This window comes from Seriola dumerili, unplaced genomic scaffold, assembly GCF_002260705.1.
Source record: "Seriola dumerili isolate Sdu_G_001 unplaced genomic scaffold, Sdu_1.0 BDQW01000105.1, whole genome shotgun sequence".
NCBI lineage: Eukaryota > Metazoa > Chordata > Actinopteri > Carangiformes > Carangidae > Seriola > Seriola dumerili.
This window is the reverse complement of record NW_019174360.1, coordinates 1,920,221-1,934,351: the sequence shown is the minus strand read 5'-3', so window position 1 is coordinate 1,934,351 and position 14,131 is coordinate 1,920,221. Positions and strand designations below refer to the sequence as shown.

General features: G+C 43.0%; 1 protein-coding gene across 1 annotated transcript in view; it reads right to left on the bottom strand.

The window, feature by feature from the left end:
- Positions 1-12,904: 12,904 nt before the first annotated feature.
- zranb3 (zinc finger RANBP2-type containing 3) overlaps positions 12,905-14,131 on the bottom strand; it is a 73,828-nt gene continuing 72,601 nt past the window's right edge. The window contains exon 22 of the mRNA XM_022746473.1: positions 12,905-13,611. Within this exon, the coding sequence (XP_022602194.1) occupies positions 13,513-13,611 (99 nt within the window). The 3' untranslated portion in view covers positions 12,905-13,512. The remainder of the gene's footprint in view (positions 13,612-14,131) is intronic.

Genomic DNA, 14,131 nt, shown 5'->3' with positions numbered 1-14,131 from the left:
AAGACGCATCATTTGACTTGATTTTGTTTGGGATAAGAACAAAGTCAGACATTTTTCACAGAATTCAGGTTCTAGTGTGCAGCACAAATCCTTCTTAATGCCCTAATAAGTCTCTGATCCAGAGCGGTTCTGTCGCCTCGCGGCCACTAGATGGCAGTATTACCTTTGGCCCTCAATGCCAGCAGAGCCGATGGACAGCACAAACATCCAGCATCATTTCCTCTGTTTTTACAGGAATTTTTTTTTCTTTTTTAAAAAAAAAAAAAAAGCAAACAAGATGCGGTGTTGAATAACCTTGAAGAAAGGACGCAGCTTTTCATGCCATAAATCCAAGGTGCCTCTCTGCACACTCAGTGATCCTCAGTCACACACACACACACACACAAACACACACACACACGTGTGTCAGCTCGAAAGTGCCACAAACTTTGGACGTGATCCATCTAATTAACAGATTCAGATAACCGTCGGACGGCGGAGGCTCAGACACATTCCAGGAAATGTCATGGCACTTGGTGGAGTTGATCAAAAGGCCTTTGCAGAGCAGCATGCGGTGCACTTATGCCCATATGAGTCTTAATGCAAATGATGCCCAGGAAATTGCGCAGGAAAGTGGCATAATTATAAGCCATTGAAAGTCCATTGTCATTCCTGTCTGAGAGGTCTCTCTTGAAAAATCAGGAGCTGATGGAAACCCCTCTAAGTACCTGAGATAGAGCCGGAGGGGGAAAATGACTGGGCCTGGGCTGCCATTATGCCATGGTAGCGCAATTATATCCAATGATTGGCAGCAGCATAAATTAGCCTCTGTCTTCACTGTGTGGTATACTTTTTGTTTCCAACCAGTGCTAAGGTATCTGTTTTTGTCAGTGTAAAAAAAAAATCTGCAACGCTCTCTTTAGCCAGCTGTTCTCAGTGAAAAACAAGACATTATTTCACAGTTTTCCTCTGTAATTATTCCTTTTACTACCCCAGTTTATTTCTCCGCCCGATGCAAATGCATCCTCTTGTGGCCAGAACACCAGAGATTCATGTTTGTGGTGAGAACCGCAGAGCACCAGCTGTCCTTTAAAAAGAGACAGCTAAAAAAAAACACACACACACACACACACACACAGTTGATGTGAAATGTCTTCCTCCCTACTCGTCCCCGATCATCAATATTTCACCAGCTTCGACATTTGAACTAATTATGGTGCACCAATGGCCTATTTGAGCAGGGTCCTGTCAGATGAAAGCTGCCGGGTCCTTCCTGTCAGCGGTGGAGGCTGCGGAATGAAACGACAGCGGTGGAGGCTGAAGCCATTAAAATGAATGGAGAGCAACTCTAACAATCATACACCTCTGACACACTCTCACACACACACACACACACATACAGGAGCTGCTGCTTCAAATACACACAAACACACTCAACATCGTCCTTTGCGGCCTCACTCACACTCACAGATGTACCACACTGACACACACAAATAAAGAAAAAAACAAAAAACAAAAACATGAATTGCTGCCTCACACACACCCACACTCATCCAGACACATACAGACATGCATAAACATGATGTGCTACAGTAGCTCACACAGACATAAACACACACACACACACACACACACACACACACACGCTGACATGCCCACCACCTGTGTAGGTTGTTTGGCCTCCTCATCCAGACCTCTCTGGTTTTAATTAGCCTGCTGCTGAAGTGTTTTCCTTTTTATATTCTCTGAAGAGCGATGATAACGGCTACAGCCGAGATGGAGGCTCTCTGCTGGTTTGTTTCATTAGGGAGAGCATAATGACCCTGCAATCACAACACCAAGAAAATACCTACCCTGATAATTATTTTTCCTCCTAATGGTTCAGTTTATACTCTGCTACGCCTTTTGTCATCAGCGCCTCAACAACTGAAAGGATTGATAGTCAAGTCAATAATAATCTTATGTATTTTTTTTGTTTTGTTTTGTTTTTAAAATAAATAAATAAATGAGTGTACATGCCTCCATGCAGGCAGGCCTCACTGAGCGGTTTAATGAACGTGAAAATGACACGAATCGCACTGTGGTCTTCGAAGTCATCAATATCTCAACTCTACTGAACAACCATCAGGAGATTTTCCACAAGTTTCAGAGACTTGTGGCATCCACGCTAAGCCACTTTATTAAAGGAGCTACATGTAAGTTCTTGCTATCGCTACATAGCCAACGGTAGCATTAACAGCTGTTTACTTACTAGTCTAAAAGAAACGTTGCGAGTTCTTGTTTTGCTTCTATTTCTATCACATATTTTCTTTTACTTAAGTTAGCATGCTAACCAGCTATCCCCGTCCGAGTTGTTATAACTTCTTGTATTGTAAATGGCTGGTAAGTTAACAGCTGATAATGCTAACGTTAGCTATGTAGCAGTGGAAAAACTTACAAACAGCGCCTTTAAAATACTAAAACTGCACTTGTCAATATTTTTATGTTAACAAAATATCAGAGGATATAATCTGAAAAAGGTCACTCAGAGATGAATTATCTCTCAGTTAGCTTTAGCATCTTTTAGCTCATTGTTTTGGTTGTACAGCTTAGAGCTTTAACGTTTTGTTTCACTCTTATCAACCTACTTTCTGGCAACAGCAGCGGTGAAAAAAACTCAGATAAACTGACTGTTCACTACCTACACATCACCAAACAGAGAGACGGACTAGTTAGCAACTAGCTGGCTAACAAAGAGTCTCATATTTGATCAGGAGTTGGCGGGGAACAAAACAGAGATAAAAATACTGGACGTAGATGTAAACAGGCGAGGATGAAAATAAAAATTAATTCTTCTTTCAATCATAAATGTTAGCATGTTTAATCCTTTCAAAAAGATACGTTTCCATGGTAACAATGAACGAATAATCACTGCTAATAAAAAAATAAAAAAAAGAGGCGAATCTGGATCATAGTTTGGCCGAAGTAATGAAGCGAAGAAATGAAGACAAGACTTTGGATAGACTTCAGTAACTTCCCCGAAAATATACACATAAACACATATAATTGATTTTGTTTGTTTGAGCAGCTTGTTCTGGAAGAAGCTCGTCAGTAGGCAGGAGGGTTTTTTGTTTGCCCAGACGACATAACACAGACAGAACTAGACAGCTTTGTGCAACTAAATGAGCTCCGATGTCTATCTGAAGTCTTCTTGTATATGTATTCAGTACATCATTGTGTAAGCAGCATCAGGTGGTACTAAGGTCCAGAGCAGAAAAACGCTGAGGTCAAAGCTTTCTTAATTGAAAATGCAAAGTAAAATGTTGAACTAATCGCACAAGGACTTAATGTAGACGAAAACTGAATTATATAACAAGATTTTCTTAACTGTGTTGCCCTTAATTTGCCAAATTCACTGTCTACTTTGTTTAGAGTAATGCTTTTGTGGAGGGATGGCCAGCTAAAATAACTATCGGCAAGCTGTTCAAAGTCCTAGGACGTCCTATGCTCAACACGACAGAAGCGCTATTTGGATCGCCAGGTTTCCGAGGGAGATACAGCTGGGTGTCATCGGCGTAGCAGCAAAACAAAACGTTATGGATTATGCGGCCGAGTGGGAGTGTGAGGAGGAGGATGAGTTGGTTATTGAGAAAGCTGAATTGGAAAGGTAGGAGTTGAGGCTTTCCAAAGCTGGATTTGGGTCGACAGAGCATAGAAATCTGGTTTTTCTGTGTTCGCAGCAGCAGGGTGAAGCAGTGGGGGTGCTGCCAAGGGTTTATTGATATTTTAAGGTGAAGCAGCACAGATGAAAATAGTGACTCTGGTTTTGGTTTTGAGATATGATAATGGTATCTTGCTTCTATAACTACTGCGGTTTCATAAGATATATTACACAATAATGAAAAAAAACCCCGCTAAAATCTATATATTTTTGCACCTGCTGTGCCAGACAAGCACAGCGGGATTCAAAAGCAGCAGCTGTCATAATACTAAAAGGGTTTTGTATTTGTGTTCATATTTAACGTGCATGTCTTGTGCTCACCTAAGTATTCCAGCGTTGAGATTGAGTTAATGACGCCTAAAGATTGTTTATCTTCTGTCCACACGTGTCTTTTAACAGCAGAGGTCTTTGTGTGTGTGTGTGTGTGTGTGTGAGGTAGTGATTCATGTGTTTGTGTGTGCATTTGTGGGTGTAACAAAGCTAATCCTGTGTGTGTGTGTGTGTCTTCTGAGAGAAACGTCCCAAAGATGCACCTGCTGTAGGATAATTCCTCCAGTGTGTGTTCACATCCTCTTATCGTCGTTTCCTTTCTTTGAATCAGCTCCTCATTAACTTAAAACGACTCATTAACTCACTCCAGCACATATGTTACACTACATGTGACACTCTAGCTTACGATGCTCACAGCATGTGGATACAGATACAGTATGCTCATATGAAGGCGCTGTAACTTTATTTATTTGCTCTTTTCCTCTGAATATATTTGATTGCTGTATTTATGGTTGTATCGTCTTTATTGCTCTCTGCTCTTTCTCTCTTCAGCTAAAGCAAAGTTCCCCACAGACATTATTAAAATTAATCTATTAAAGAGCCACGACCACGATGCCACACGGTATGTGGAGACGTAGAGAAACGTACTGCAGCCTAATGTGAGCGGGATGCATTGATCAAATGATAGAAAGTGCTGAATTTCTAGTGTCATGTGTGTGTGAGAGAGAGAGAGAGAGAGAGGCTCTCGTGAGCAAAACTAATTAAACAAGAAAATGACATGAATGAATCTCTCTTTCACAAACAAAATCATTTTATATTTGATACGTGCCTCTCTGTGTTTTCAACATATTTGAGGAAGGCTGAAGGAAGAAGAAAACGTTGAGAATAAAGAGGTGATCAGTGTGTGTGTGTGTGTGTGTGTGTGTGCGTGTGTGTGTGTGTGACTAACAAGGACAAACCAGCACCAGAAAAGACAGCTGAACCTAATATTTCAATCTTTTCACTAACTGTGAGCTTAAGAGATGTAAGGAGCATTCAGTAAAGACGATTGTTGGAAGACGGGGAAGGTCAGAGGAGTTTTAAGTGTTTGACAGATAATTGAACACCGTCAGGACTCCTCCTCCTCCTCCTCCTCCTCCTCCTCCCACACCTTTCCAACATCGGAATCAGAACGGTCGTGTTGAGTTCGACTTCCCCCGGAATATGATGGTGATTAAGTTGATGGTTGATTATGTTGAGCATGGTCACCGCAAATAAAACCGTGGCTATACTCGAAACATGACGCTACAGTCGGCAGCTGGTTAGTTTATTGTAATAGAAAAGTGTTTAGTCTTTATGCTAAGCTAAGCTAACAGTGTTCACCCTGGGCGTTGCGTCTACATCACTGCCGATTGGACCCGGAGCCGATAAACACTCTACAGCTACTGCAGAGTCATTTGACCCGGATGTGAAAGCAGATTGTTCCCTTCTCCGCTGTTGACAAAATCGGATCTAATTTAGGTGTTAACGTCTCTACTGAGAGCACCTCCTCTCCTTTACGCCCTAATATGCCTAACAAGCTCTCACCGTGCACTTTCTTTACCTCGTCTCCTCGCACTTGTTGAACAGATGTAGTACTTAGTGCTCACACCAAGGTTTCCTATCGCACTTTAGTGATCTCCCTCACTTGCAAGTCGCTTTGGATAAAGGCGTCCGCTCTATGAGTGAATGTAAATGTAAACTCTTCTGCCTTTAAAACGTTTCATCACACAAAGCGGTTCATTTGAAGTGTACTGCTGCCTTTACCACGACCACAGACACAGAGAAGTTACGACTCGACTTTGTCATTGAAGTTGTCCTTGTCTTCTTGAGACTCTATCCCTGAATTTATTTCTTTTTGCTCCTCTTGTTCCTCTTCACATACAGAGAGCTGTTTGATCGCACCAACGTGCCTCCAATCCCCACTGACTGACTATCATATGACTGATGACAAAATCAATCACAACACCAACACCACCATCCAGCTGCTATCAGACGGCGAACAACACAACACGGTTCCTGTTAGTTATCCGCTGCTACCTGTGTTACCTGCTCTTCTTTAAAACACCTGATATGAATCTAGGACATCGTGTGTTCAAAAACTACCTCAAAAAAAAAAAGAAAAGTTAAACCATCCAACGGTGCGGACTTATATAAACACTGGCACGGTGTTGACTTGATTTTTACACTCTCAGGATTAGCGCCGATGCTCCTGCCACGTGAAAAGTCCTCGCTTCTCCAGGTATATCTGAACACCTCGCTCCTTTCATCACGGCTGGCAAACCTGCCGCTCTCACATAATTAAATAAGATTTATATCATCACATAGAATAATTCTGTGTGGGCCGATGGTGAATGTTGCTGTAGCCAACTTTCCCCCCTTCTTTTTTTTTTTTTTTGCACCAGCCCACTCACACAGTAATTGAGAAACTGGCATAACTGAGTATACAAAAAAAATAAATAAAATAAAATAAAAAAGTGGTGGGGGTGTGAAGATGTCCACGGTTGAGTGGCCAAATGCAACCCACTCAAACAGCCAATTGTGAAAGTGCTCATCAATAAATTTCAATGGACGTTCGTGACACAGGTATAATTGGTTTTGCATCAGCGCGGAGTCAGATTAACATGTATGATGAAAGATTGATGACAGATTGGTTGCATTTCACTTGGCTGCACATTTTCATTCACTTGTATTTTTAGCGCCGGTCCGTGTAGCAGCAGCTAATGAGATCATTTTCCAACTAATATGAGAATGACTTTAATTTCTTAGAGATTGTTTAGTCACAATATCAAAAATAAAAGGAAGCAAAGGGACTGCACTAACTATTCTTCTGTGTATTAATAGGCCTAACTCTTCGCTAATGATACTGTATGAGGGAGGGAAGGCCTCACAATAACTCACATCACATCTTTAAAAAGCCTTGGCTGATAGCGTAAATTTAAACGCCAGTATAACTATGAAGAATGTGAATACTTGTATTTTCTGCTAAGAAAAGGTGTCTCCTTCCTTACTGATATAATTGGACTAATTTTCTAGCTATAAGGCGCTCGGAAACCTTCCGCCAACGCTGAACATCTCTCCGACTTACACCCCAAGAAAGTGTTCCTAACACTTTACACGCAAGTTAAACCTTGGCCTCTGCAAACTTATCCCAAAAGTTTTGGAGTCAACTCTTGTGTCTTTTTTTTTTGTTGTTGTTGCTAGTTTTATAATTATGACTACAAGGTGATAATCATCTAGTGGCAGAAATCCCAGATCTGGATCCCCACCAAAGGCGAATCAATTGTTGCAGAGTCCAAAGCCAATCTGTCCACCGATACCCACTGAAAGACGTTCACACAGTTTTAGGAAGAGCGGATTTTTTTGCTGCTGAACTCAAGAGAAATATACTGTTAAAGCTGCGAAACCTGCAGCTCAGTTTATAGATACAGGATGATTTGCAACATGTGTGAGAAGGTGAGCTGGGGATGAGGTTCCCTTCTGGCATCTATAAAGCATTACACGCACTCCAATATGAAATTCAAAGAGCCGGAGAACACAACCCAAAAGTAAGTTATCAGTGAGTGTGGAGTTTTTTTGACGTGCCAGGAATTCGCAAACTGTTTGACTGGGGGCTAAAAAAAGACTGCTTTAGTAGATATAATCCAAACATGTCCTGCCAACTGGAGGGAAGCGATCGCATAGAGGACAGGCTGCTGATATTTCTCTCACAATGACTGAAAAGCGCTTTGATTTATTCCTTCGCAGCCCGCGCAGGCACGCCGTCACATGATCTTATTGACTGTGTGGAAGTCTGGGTAAATACAGAGTCAACCTGAAAAGGCACTTTTAGTCGCAACGAACCCGCGATGGAGACGTTTTGGGCGGATTCCTTCAGTAGCCCGCTGCATTGATGTGTGACAAGACATCCGCTGCTGTTCGGTAGCTCACGCTGTGTGTTCAAGGCATTATGGGATGTTGTACTGACGGAGCAGAGGGCTGATGGAAGACAGTCGCAATCGCCCTCTCCTCATTAGATGCAGGGCTGACTGTGCTCATTAGGCCGGCGGCAGCGCAGTGGGGATCTATTCTCCTGAGGTGACCAAAGGTGCTTACACAGACCTTCCAAGTCTCAGTAATGATGCCCCAGACCTGTCACTCTTGTCACAAGACTGACATGACCTTTTTCTGGCTCGTGCGCCGAAGAAAAAAATAAAAAAAAAATCCTAATTTCACCGAATGAGGCAAGAGAACCCCCTCCTTTTTTATTTTTTCCTCCCCCGAAATGTGAAAATCTGCCCAGTTTTCCACCAGTAAGTACAGTACAGTACATGTACAACTTTCCAAGGTGTTCATGCACCTTCCATAAGAAGTCGACAGAGACTATTTCCTGTGAATTTACTGGTGATTAAAGTGATTGCAATTCAGGTTTTAATCCGAGCAAAAAAAAAAAAGAAAAAAAAGAAAAAAGCCAGACCTTGCCATTAAGACCTATGAAATAGCGGCATGCTGAGCAGCGACAGAGCGGCTGAATAGATGTCTGGAAGCAATCTATGAAAGATGGCTGATCAATGGCTGCAAAATAAAATAGGAGATGAAAAGACGTCTTTTAAGGCCCATGAAAAGGAAACTTGTTGGAGGGGGTTTTGTTCAGCTTTCCATTTTTAACCTCAATCATCTGAACACGGCATAAATGAAAGGGGAGAACGATAAGACAGTAGCCCACTGTGGCTTTCTTCCTCTGATGTCAAGTGCCGCCAGGACTCTTATGTAACTGTAACCCTTTAATGGATGAAGTGTATGTTTTGTTTATGCTGCAAACATGAGCTTTAAATGTCCTCATGCATGTGACTTTTTCATTAATGCTGAACTGCTTTTTGTTTTCTACACCGGCGAACATGCTGACACCAAAAAGAAGAAAATCTTAATGATAATAAAATGTAGATGAGATCACATCAGTCTCTAAATTGCATTAGGTACCCATGCCATGTGAAACAATGTGGTCAGATCCGGTCCTCACAGGGGCCTTTCTAAACAAATCCTGATTGTAATGGGCCACATGAAGTGCCAATTTAGCCCCACACGAGCTCCAACATACAAATGAGAGCGAGCTACAGCGAAGACATACATTAATCCTAGCCAGATTGGGGACTGTATGAATTATGCTAAGAACCTTATCTGTTATTTCCCCTGATCTCCTGCTGGGTGAATTGATTGCGTTTTTGGTCTTAATCCGCAGCATGCCATGCATCTTGGGAGACAACCAGGGAGCCATCTTGAATAAATAGAATTTGGACTTGACAAAAGCCATCTCCAGCTGAGCACTGAGAAAAGCATCCTTTTAGCACTGCACATCCCCTACGATGCCGGATGACATTAGAAAATGGCCAGCCACGGTTTACGGGTGGAATTGTCGTATCGATTTCTCTGTTACTCGCTTCAGCTGCAGTTTTCTCCTGGAATATCATTTTGGAAAAGAAACGCCTTCTGTTGCGACGGGGCCCCAAAGAAACATCTCAGCGCAACCAGAGAGGCTGCTTTAATGAGATTAATTAGATCGCTTATGAGTGATGGTCCTCCACCAATTACCTGGGCCATAATACCATTTTCCTCCACCCAGGGCGTCGCGCTCTGCCGAGCGGTGCCAGCGAGAGGCTGCAGCAGGAGATGATTAATCATCTCATCACCATCCCAAGAGATAATATGACAATAAAGACAAAAGCCTCTCGTCGGCTGCGGCTGTTTAAAGCCAAGACTACCTTCCTAAATGTTGACTCCAGAGTTCAATTAGACGATACAGATCCAGCCTTTAAGAGAACAAGCTTTCTGGATGTTGTAACACAACACGGCAGAGGTCTGACTCGAGGTCCGTTCCTTTTTCTATAATGAGGTTCTGCACTTCACATTCCTCCAGATGACAGAATATCAGAGGTGCCGTACCTTTTTCTTTTTTTTTTTTCTCTTTCCATCCCTGGAGGAGTGTGGCGGCGGGGGGTACGGCCTTCCTCGCGTCTATTTCCTTTTCCTTGCTGAAGGGCAGCGAGGGTCACAGACACAGAGGGTTCACAGCGGAGAGTATGGCAGCCAGGAATCAAACCACAGCAGGATTCAGCCACGGATTGGAGAGCCGACGGCTGCACGCAGCGCTCTGTGCCGGGCTTTTATTGGCCCTTCTCCATCACACCTGTCACACAAGATTGGGTTTGTAGAAGCGCTTCCTTCAGCTGAAAAGGCCAAAGTAGATTATGAGGGCAGGCGAGGTTGAAATGGAATAACCAGTGGAATGGCGCCAAATCTAACGCCTTGCTGTCTGAATGCAAATCATGATTGAATTATGAATGATTTGTATAGTTTACTGTCAGTTCTTGCCTGGTTGGAACAGCACACATTTTCATGTCACAGACCCCCTGAAAGGACACATTTTGTCAGCGCAACCTATGGGGGGGGGTGATGCTGAAAATGAAACCTACCATTACATTTTTATACATAATATAACGTCTTTAATTGAGGAAATTCCTATGGAATTGAGTTATAAAGATATTAATCTATTTCTCAATTTGCTGTGGACCCCGAGGAGCCCTGCTGAGGCCCCTGGAGGTCCTCTGACCTACATAGAGAAACACGTGTGTAACTCTGATGATGGCATGTAGAGGTGGATTGGTCCATCTCTCAGTTCATTCCCTAACCTGTCATAAATGTATGGTTTCATTTAAACAAAAGCCATTTCTTCAAACAGCTGAGCACGGAAGCGTTTAGTAAACGTTACTTAAAACACGAGCAGATAGCGTTTTTGTTGGGGACTATTTTCAGCTGCGGATTAATACACATTTGGTGCTGTAGTGAGTATTCACAGCTGCTAGAGTAGCTAACCTGCCCATCCTTTAAATGCACCTCACTTTTCTGTACTCTTATGTATTTGTCATTATATATATTCAATACTGTGCAATGTTTCTGAGTGAAACCGAGACAAGGATTTAAATCACCATGGGTGGGGCTTAAGATAGCAGGATAGGAAACCGCTCACCTCCACCCACACCTCCCGAACCAGTGTTATTAAAATCAGGGTTGAATGAATAAATTAGAGCTAAACTTGCTCCACTAGCTGATCACACTGGTTGTACATGATGGGCGGTGTTAGCTAGTCAGAATGAATTTGATTGATCACTTTTGACTGAGTTCAAATAAAATAAAGCTATTTCACAGGAAGAGCAAAAAGGGTGATTTTTATATAAAAATACTCAAAAATTATATTAAAAAAAATATATATTTATCATGTTTAACAAGAGATAGATGATGATGATAAATCTTTCAAGCGTATGAGATTTCTGTTGTGTTAATTGTGTTTAATTTTGATTTCACAGTTTCACAGCCTTGGTGTTTTTCTTTCCAGCACTTATTTTGCAACTCTACTTGCATTTTCTTCAGGCGGCGCTATTTTTCTTCTCTCGTCTTTCCTCTTGTCACTGGTAGTGTGATTTTCTAACTATATGTCATTATTTCCGCTACATATTTGCCCGGCTAATTTTGGCCATGTGACGTTCACTGGATGCTGTGTTGCTATGTAACCTGTTGGACTATCTCTGCAGCAGTGGCACCGAGGCAAAGATGTTGATTGCACTTGATGGAGAAAAGAAAAAAGAAAAAGTGAGTTGGGTTTTGCTTCTGATGCTGACTTTAAAAAACGGGAGGGGTGTGTTAGACAGAGAGCAAACACGCAGACCTCTGCAGCCGTCCGTCGGTGCTCGAGTCTATCTTTATTACTGTCATCACCTGCGGAGGTAATGTTTTTCCTCTGGGCTGATAGGTTGTCCAACGCAAACAGTGTCACGCGGATGCATCACCGCTCTTTACCCAGCAGCCCCTCTGGGAAGAACATGAGACGTCTTCATCTGGGTGCTGCCTCATTATGGCTCCGTCTGACACACACACACACCACTTCCTCCCTCTTCCAATATACACTTCTCCTCTGCCAAACACACACACACACACACACACACACTTTTATTTGTGTAACGCACGGAAACACACTCAGCTACACTTTCCCTCTGCCCTCCTTCTTCAATCACTTTCTCTCTCCTGCACACACACACGTGCACACACACACACACACGTGCACACACACACCTTTTGGGTGTAATAAAACAGCAGATCAGAGTCATTGGCTGCTGACAGGGACTGACACTGAAACCTGCTGTTGTTGGAAGGCTGCCTGGGAGATGTTCATTACTCACAAAGCTTGTCGGTTTGGACAGGAGAGGAACAACGGTCTTATTAAGTGGAGACCTGGAGCAGCCGTAGGGGAAATACACATACACCCACGCTCGCACCCACATGGGCTCTGAGAAAAAGTTTGAGGCTGTGGCTTCCACCGAGCGCTCCGATTGGCCGAGAGAAGTTGGGGCTGCCAGAAAAATGTCAAACTTTTCCAGCGATGGCGGAATGTGCTGAGTTGGTAGTTTGACGCCGCTGACAAACAGACAAATCGTGACATGACAACATCTGCGACGTCGACGACGGAGCCCCGGCCTCAGAGGGGGAAGTAAAACTCTGCTGCGGAGGAATGTGACGGCCTCATTTTCACAGGAGCCTGCTGGTATTGATTGGAGTTTCTGATGTCTGTCTGGCTCATTGTATAACTCTCACAAGAACAGATTCAATATTCCCGACATTGCTGAACCTGAAGCCTTGTTTCCATAGTAACTCTGCTCTCCGTCTCTCTAAACATAGCCCTCCTGACTGACTTTAGCTCTGTTCAGATCATCAAGCACAGCTGAAGAGGAGGTAGATGCGTGGACGTGGACAATGATGTTCCTGACTTGAGGCAATGAAACGATTTGCGAGCTTGTCAGAGCAACCAACGTCTTGGTGTATTTACAGTCCAAACCGTGGTTAAAGCACCGGCGGAACAGAAGGAGACACATGAAACAAGATGAAAATAGGTTTTTATTTCACTCAGGAGCATTCATCTATCATCCAAAGGTGGAGGAAATCACAAGGTGCTACTTGTTGTCATTGAGGACACTTGGTTGTGCTTTCTGCCGTGGAGTTTTTAATCACAAAGCCCCCGCTTCGTCTCTCACCTGCTACTTTCCACCAAGTTTGCAAAATCTTAAAATAGCAGCATCTTTCCAAACAACCTGCTCCATTTCAGCCTCGAGCAAAAAAAGGGGGCCGTCATAAATCAAAAAACTACCGCACTTGTGACGGTTCGGGGACGAGAGAGGAGCTGGCTGAATTTGCATTTGATGTAGTCGTCACTTGTTTTTTTTTTTTTATTATTTTAAGGTAAATCTCCGCCGCGACAGCTTTCCCCCCCGCAGCGGAGTCCAGCAGGACGGAGGCGATATCATCGGAAAGTGAGGAAGAAGAAGTAGAAGAAGACGACGAGGCGACTCAAAGAAAAGCTGGCCTTTTATCCTAATCTGTCACAGTGAATGGCATTTGTGATACCTTAATGTGAGGTTTGACTCATGATGCATCCTCGTCCAGACTGTCAGAAATCATGTCAACAATTTGATTCAGGAGATTTAACACTTTTACAACCCTTACTAAACCTTTGTGTCGTCTCATTTCCTGATGAAGAACCTACTGATGTCTGACGCAACCTTGGAGGCAGCGGCACTCTTCCTCATCCTGTTCCGTTCTTTGGCTTGCTGAGCCGTCCTCTGTGGAGAAAAATGGAACATGATGTAAGAGGTTAAATCTGCAGTCGGCGCAGAAGAGAAGAGTGAGATCAATATATCGAGCATCTTTAGATTAAAGTGTCTGAGCGGTGGCATAAACAGCGGAGAGGATCCCCTTATCAGAACACCCAGTTCTCCACATCAGTTTATATACGTCAATGTAGGAAGCATCTCCGTCCAAACTGACACCCACTCTGGCAAAAACGCTCCCCGCCGTGACAATAAAGCACATTTTAGGTTACAATGGGTTTTATTTTGAAACCTCTGCCGCTCAAATCAGTTCTGTTTTTAAGAAGTGAATTGTCTGTGATTATGAAATATTGACTGAAGGAGCCCATGAAGGAAAATGTTCCCAAGACAGATATATAGCATTTTGCTGCAATTGCTATAGATCAACATGTCATCCAACCACATCATGTGATGTTATTACAGAGAATATCTATATAGCTTTGTGAGGGATGGTACGACTTTTGATCTATGTGTTTGACCATGTATCACATTA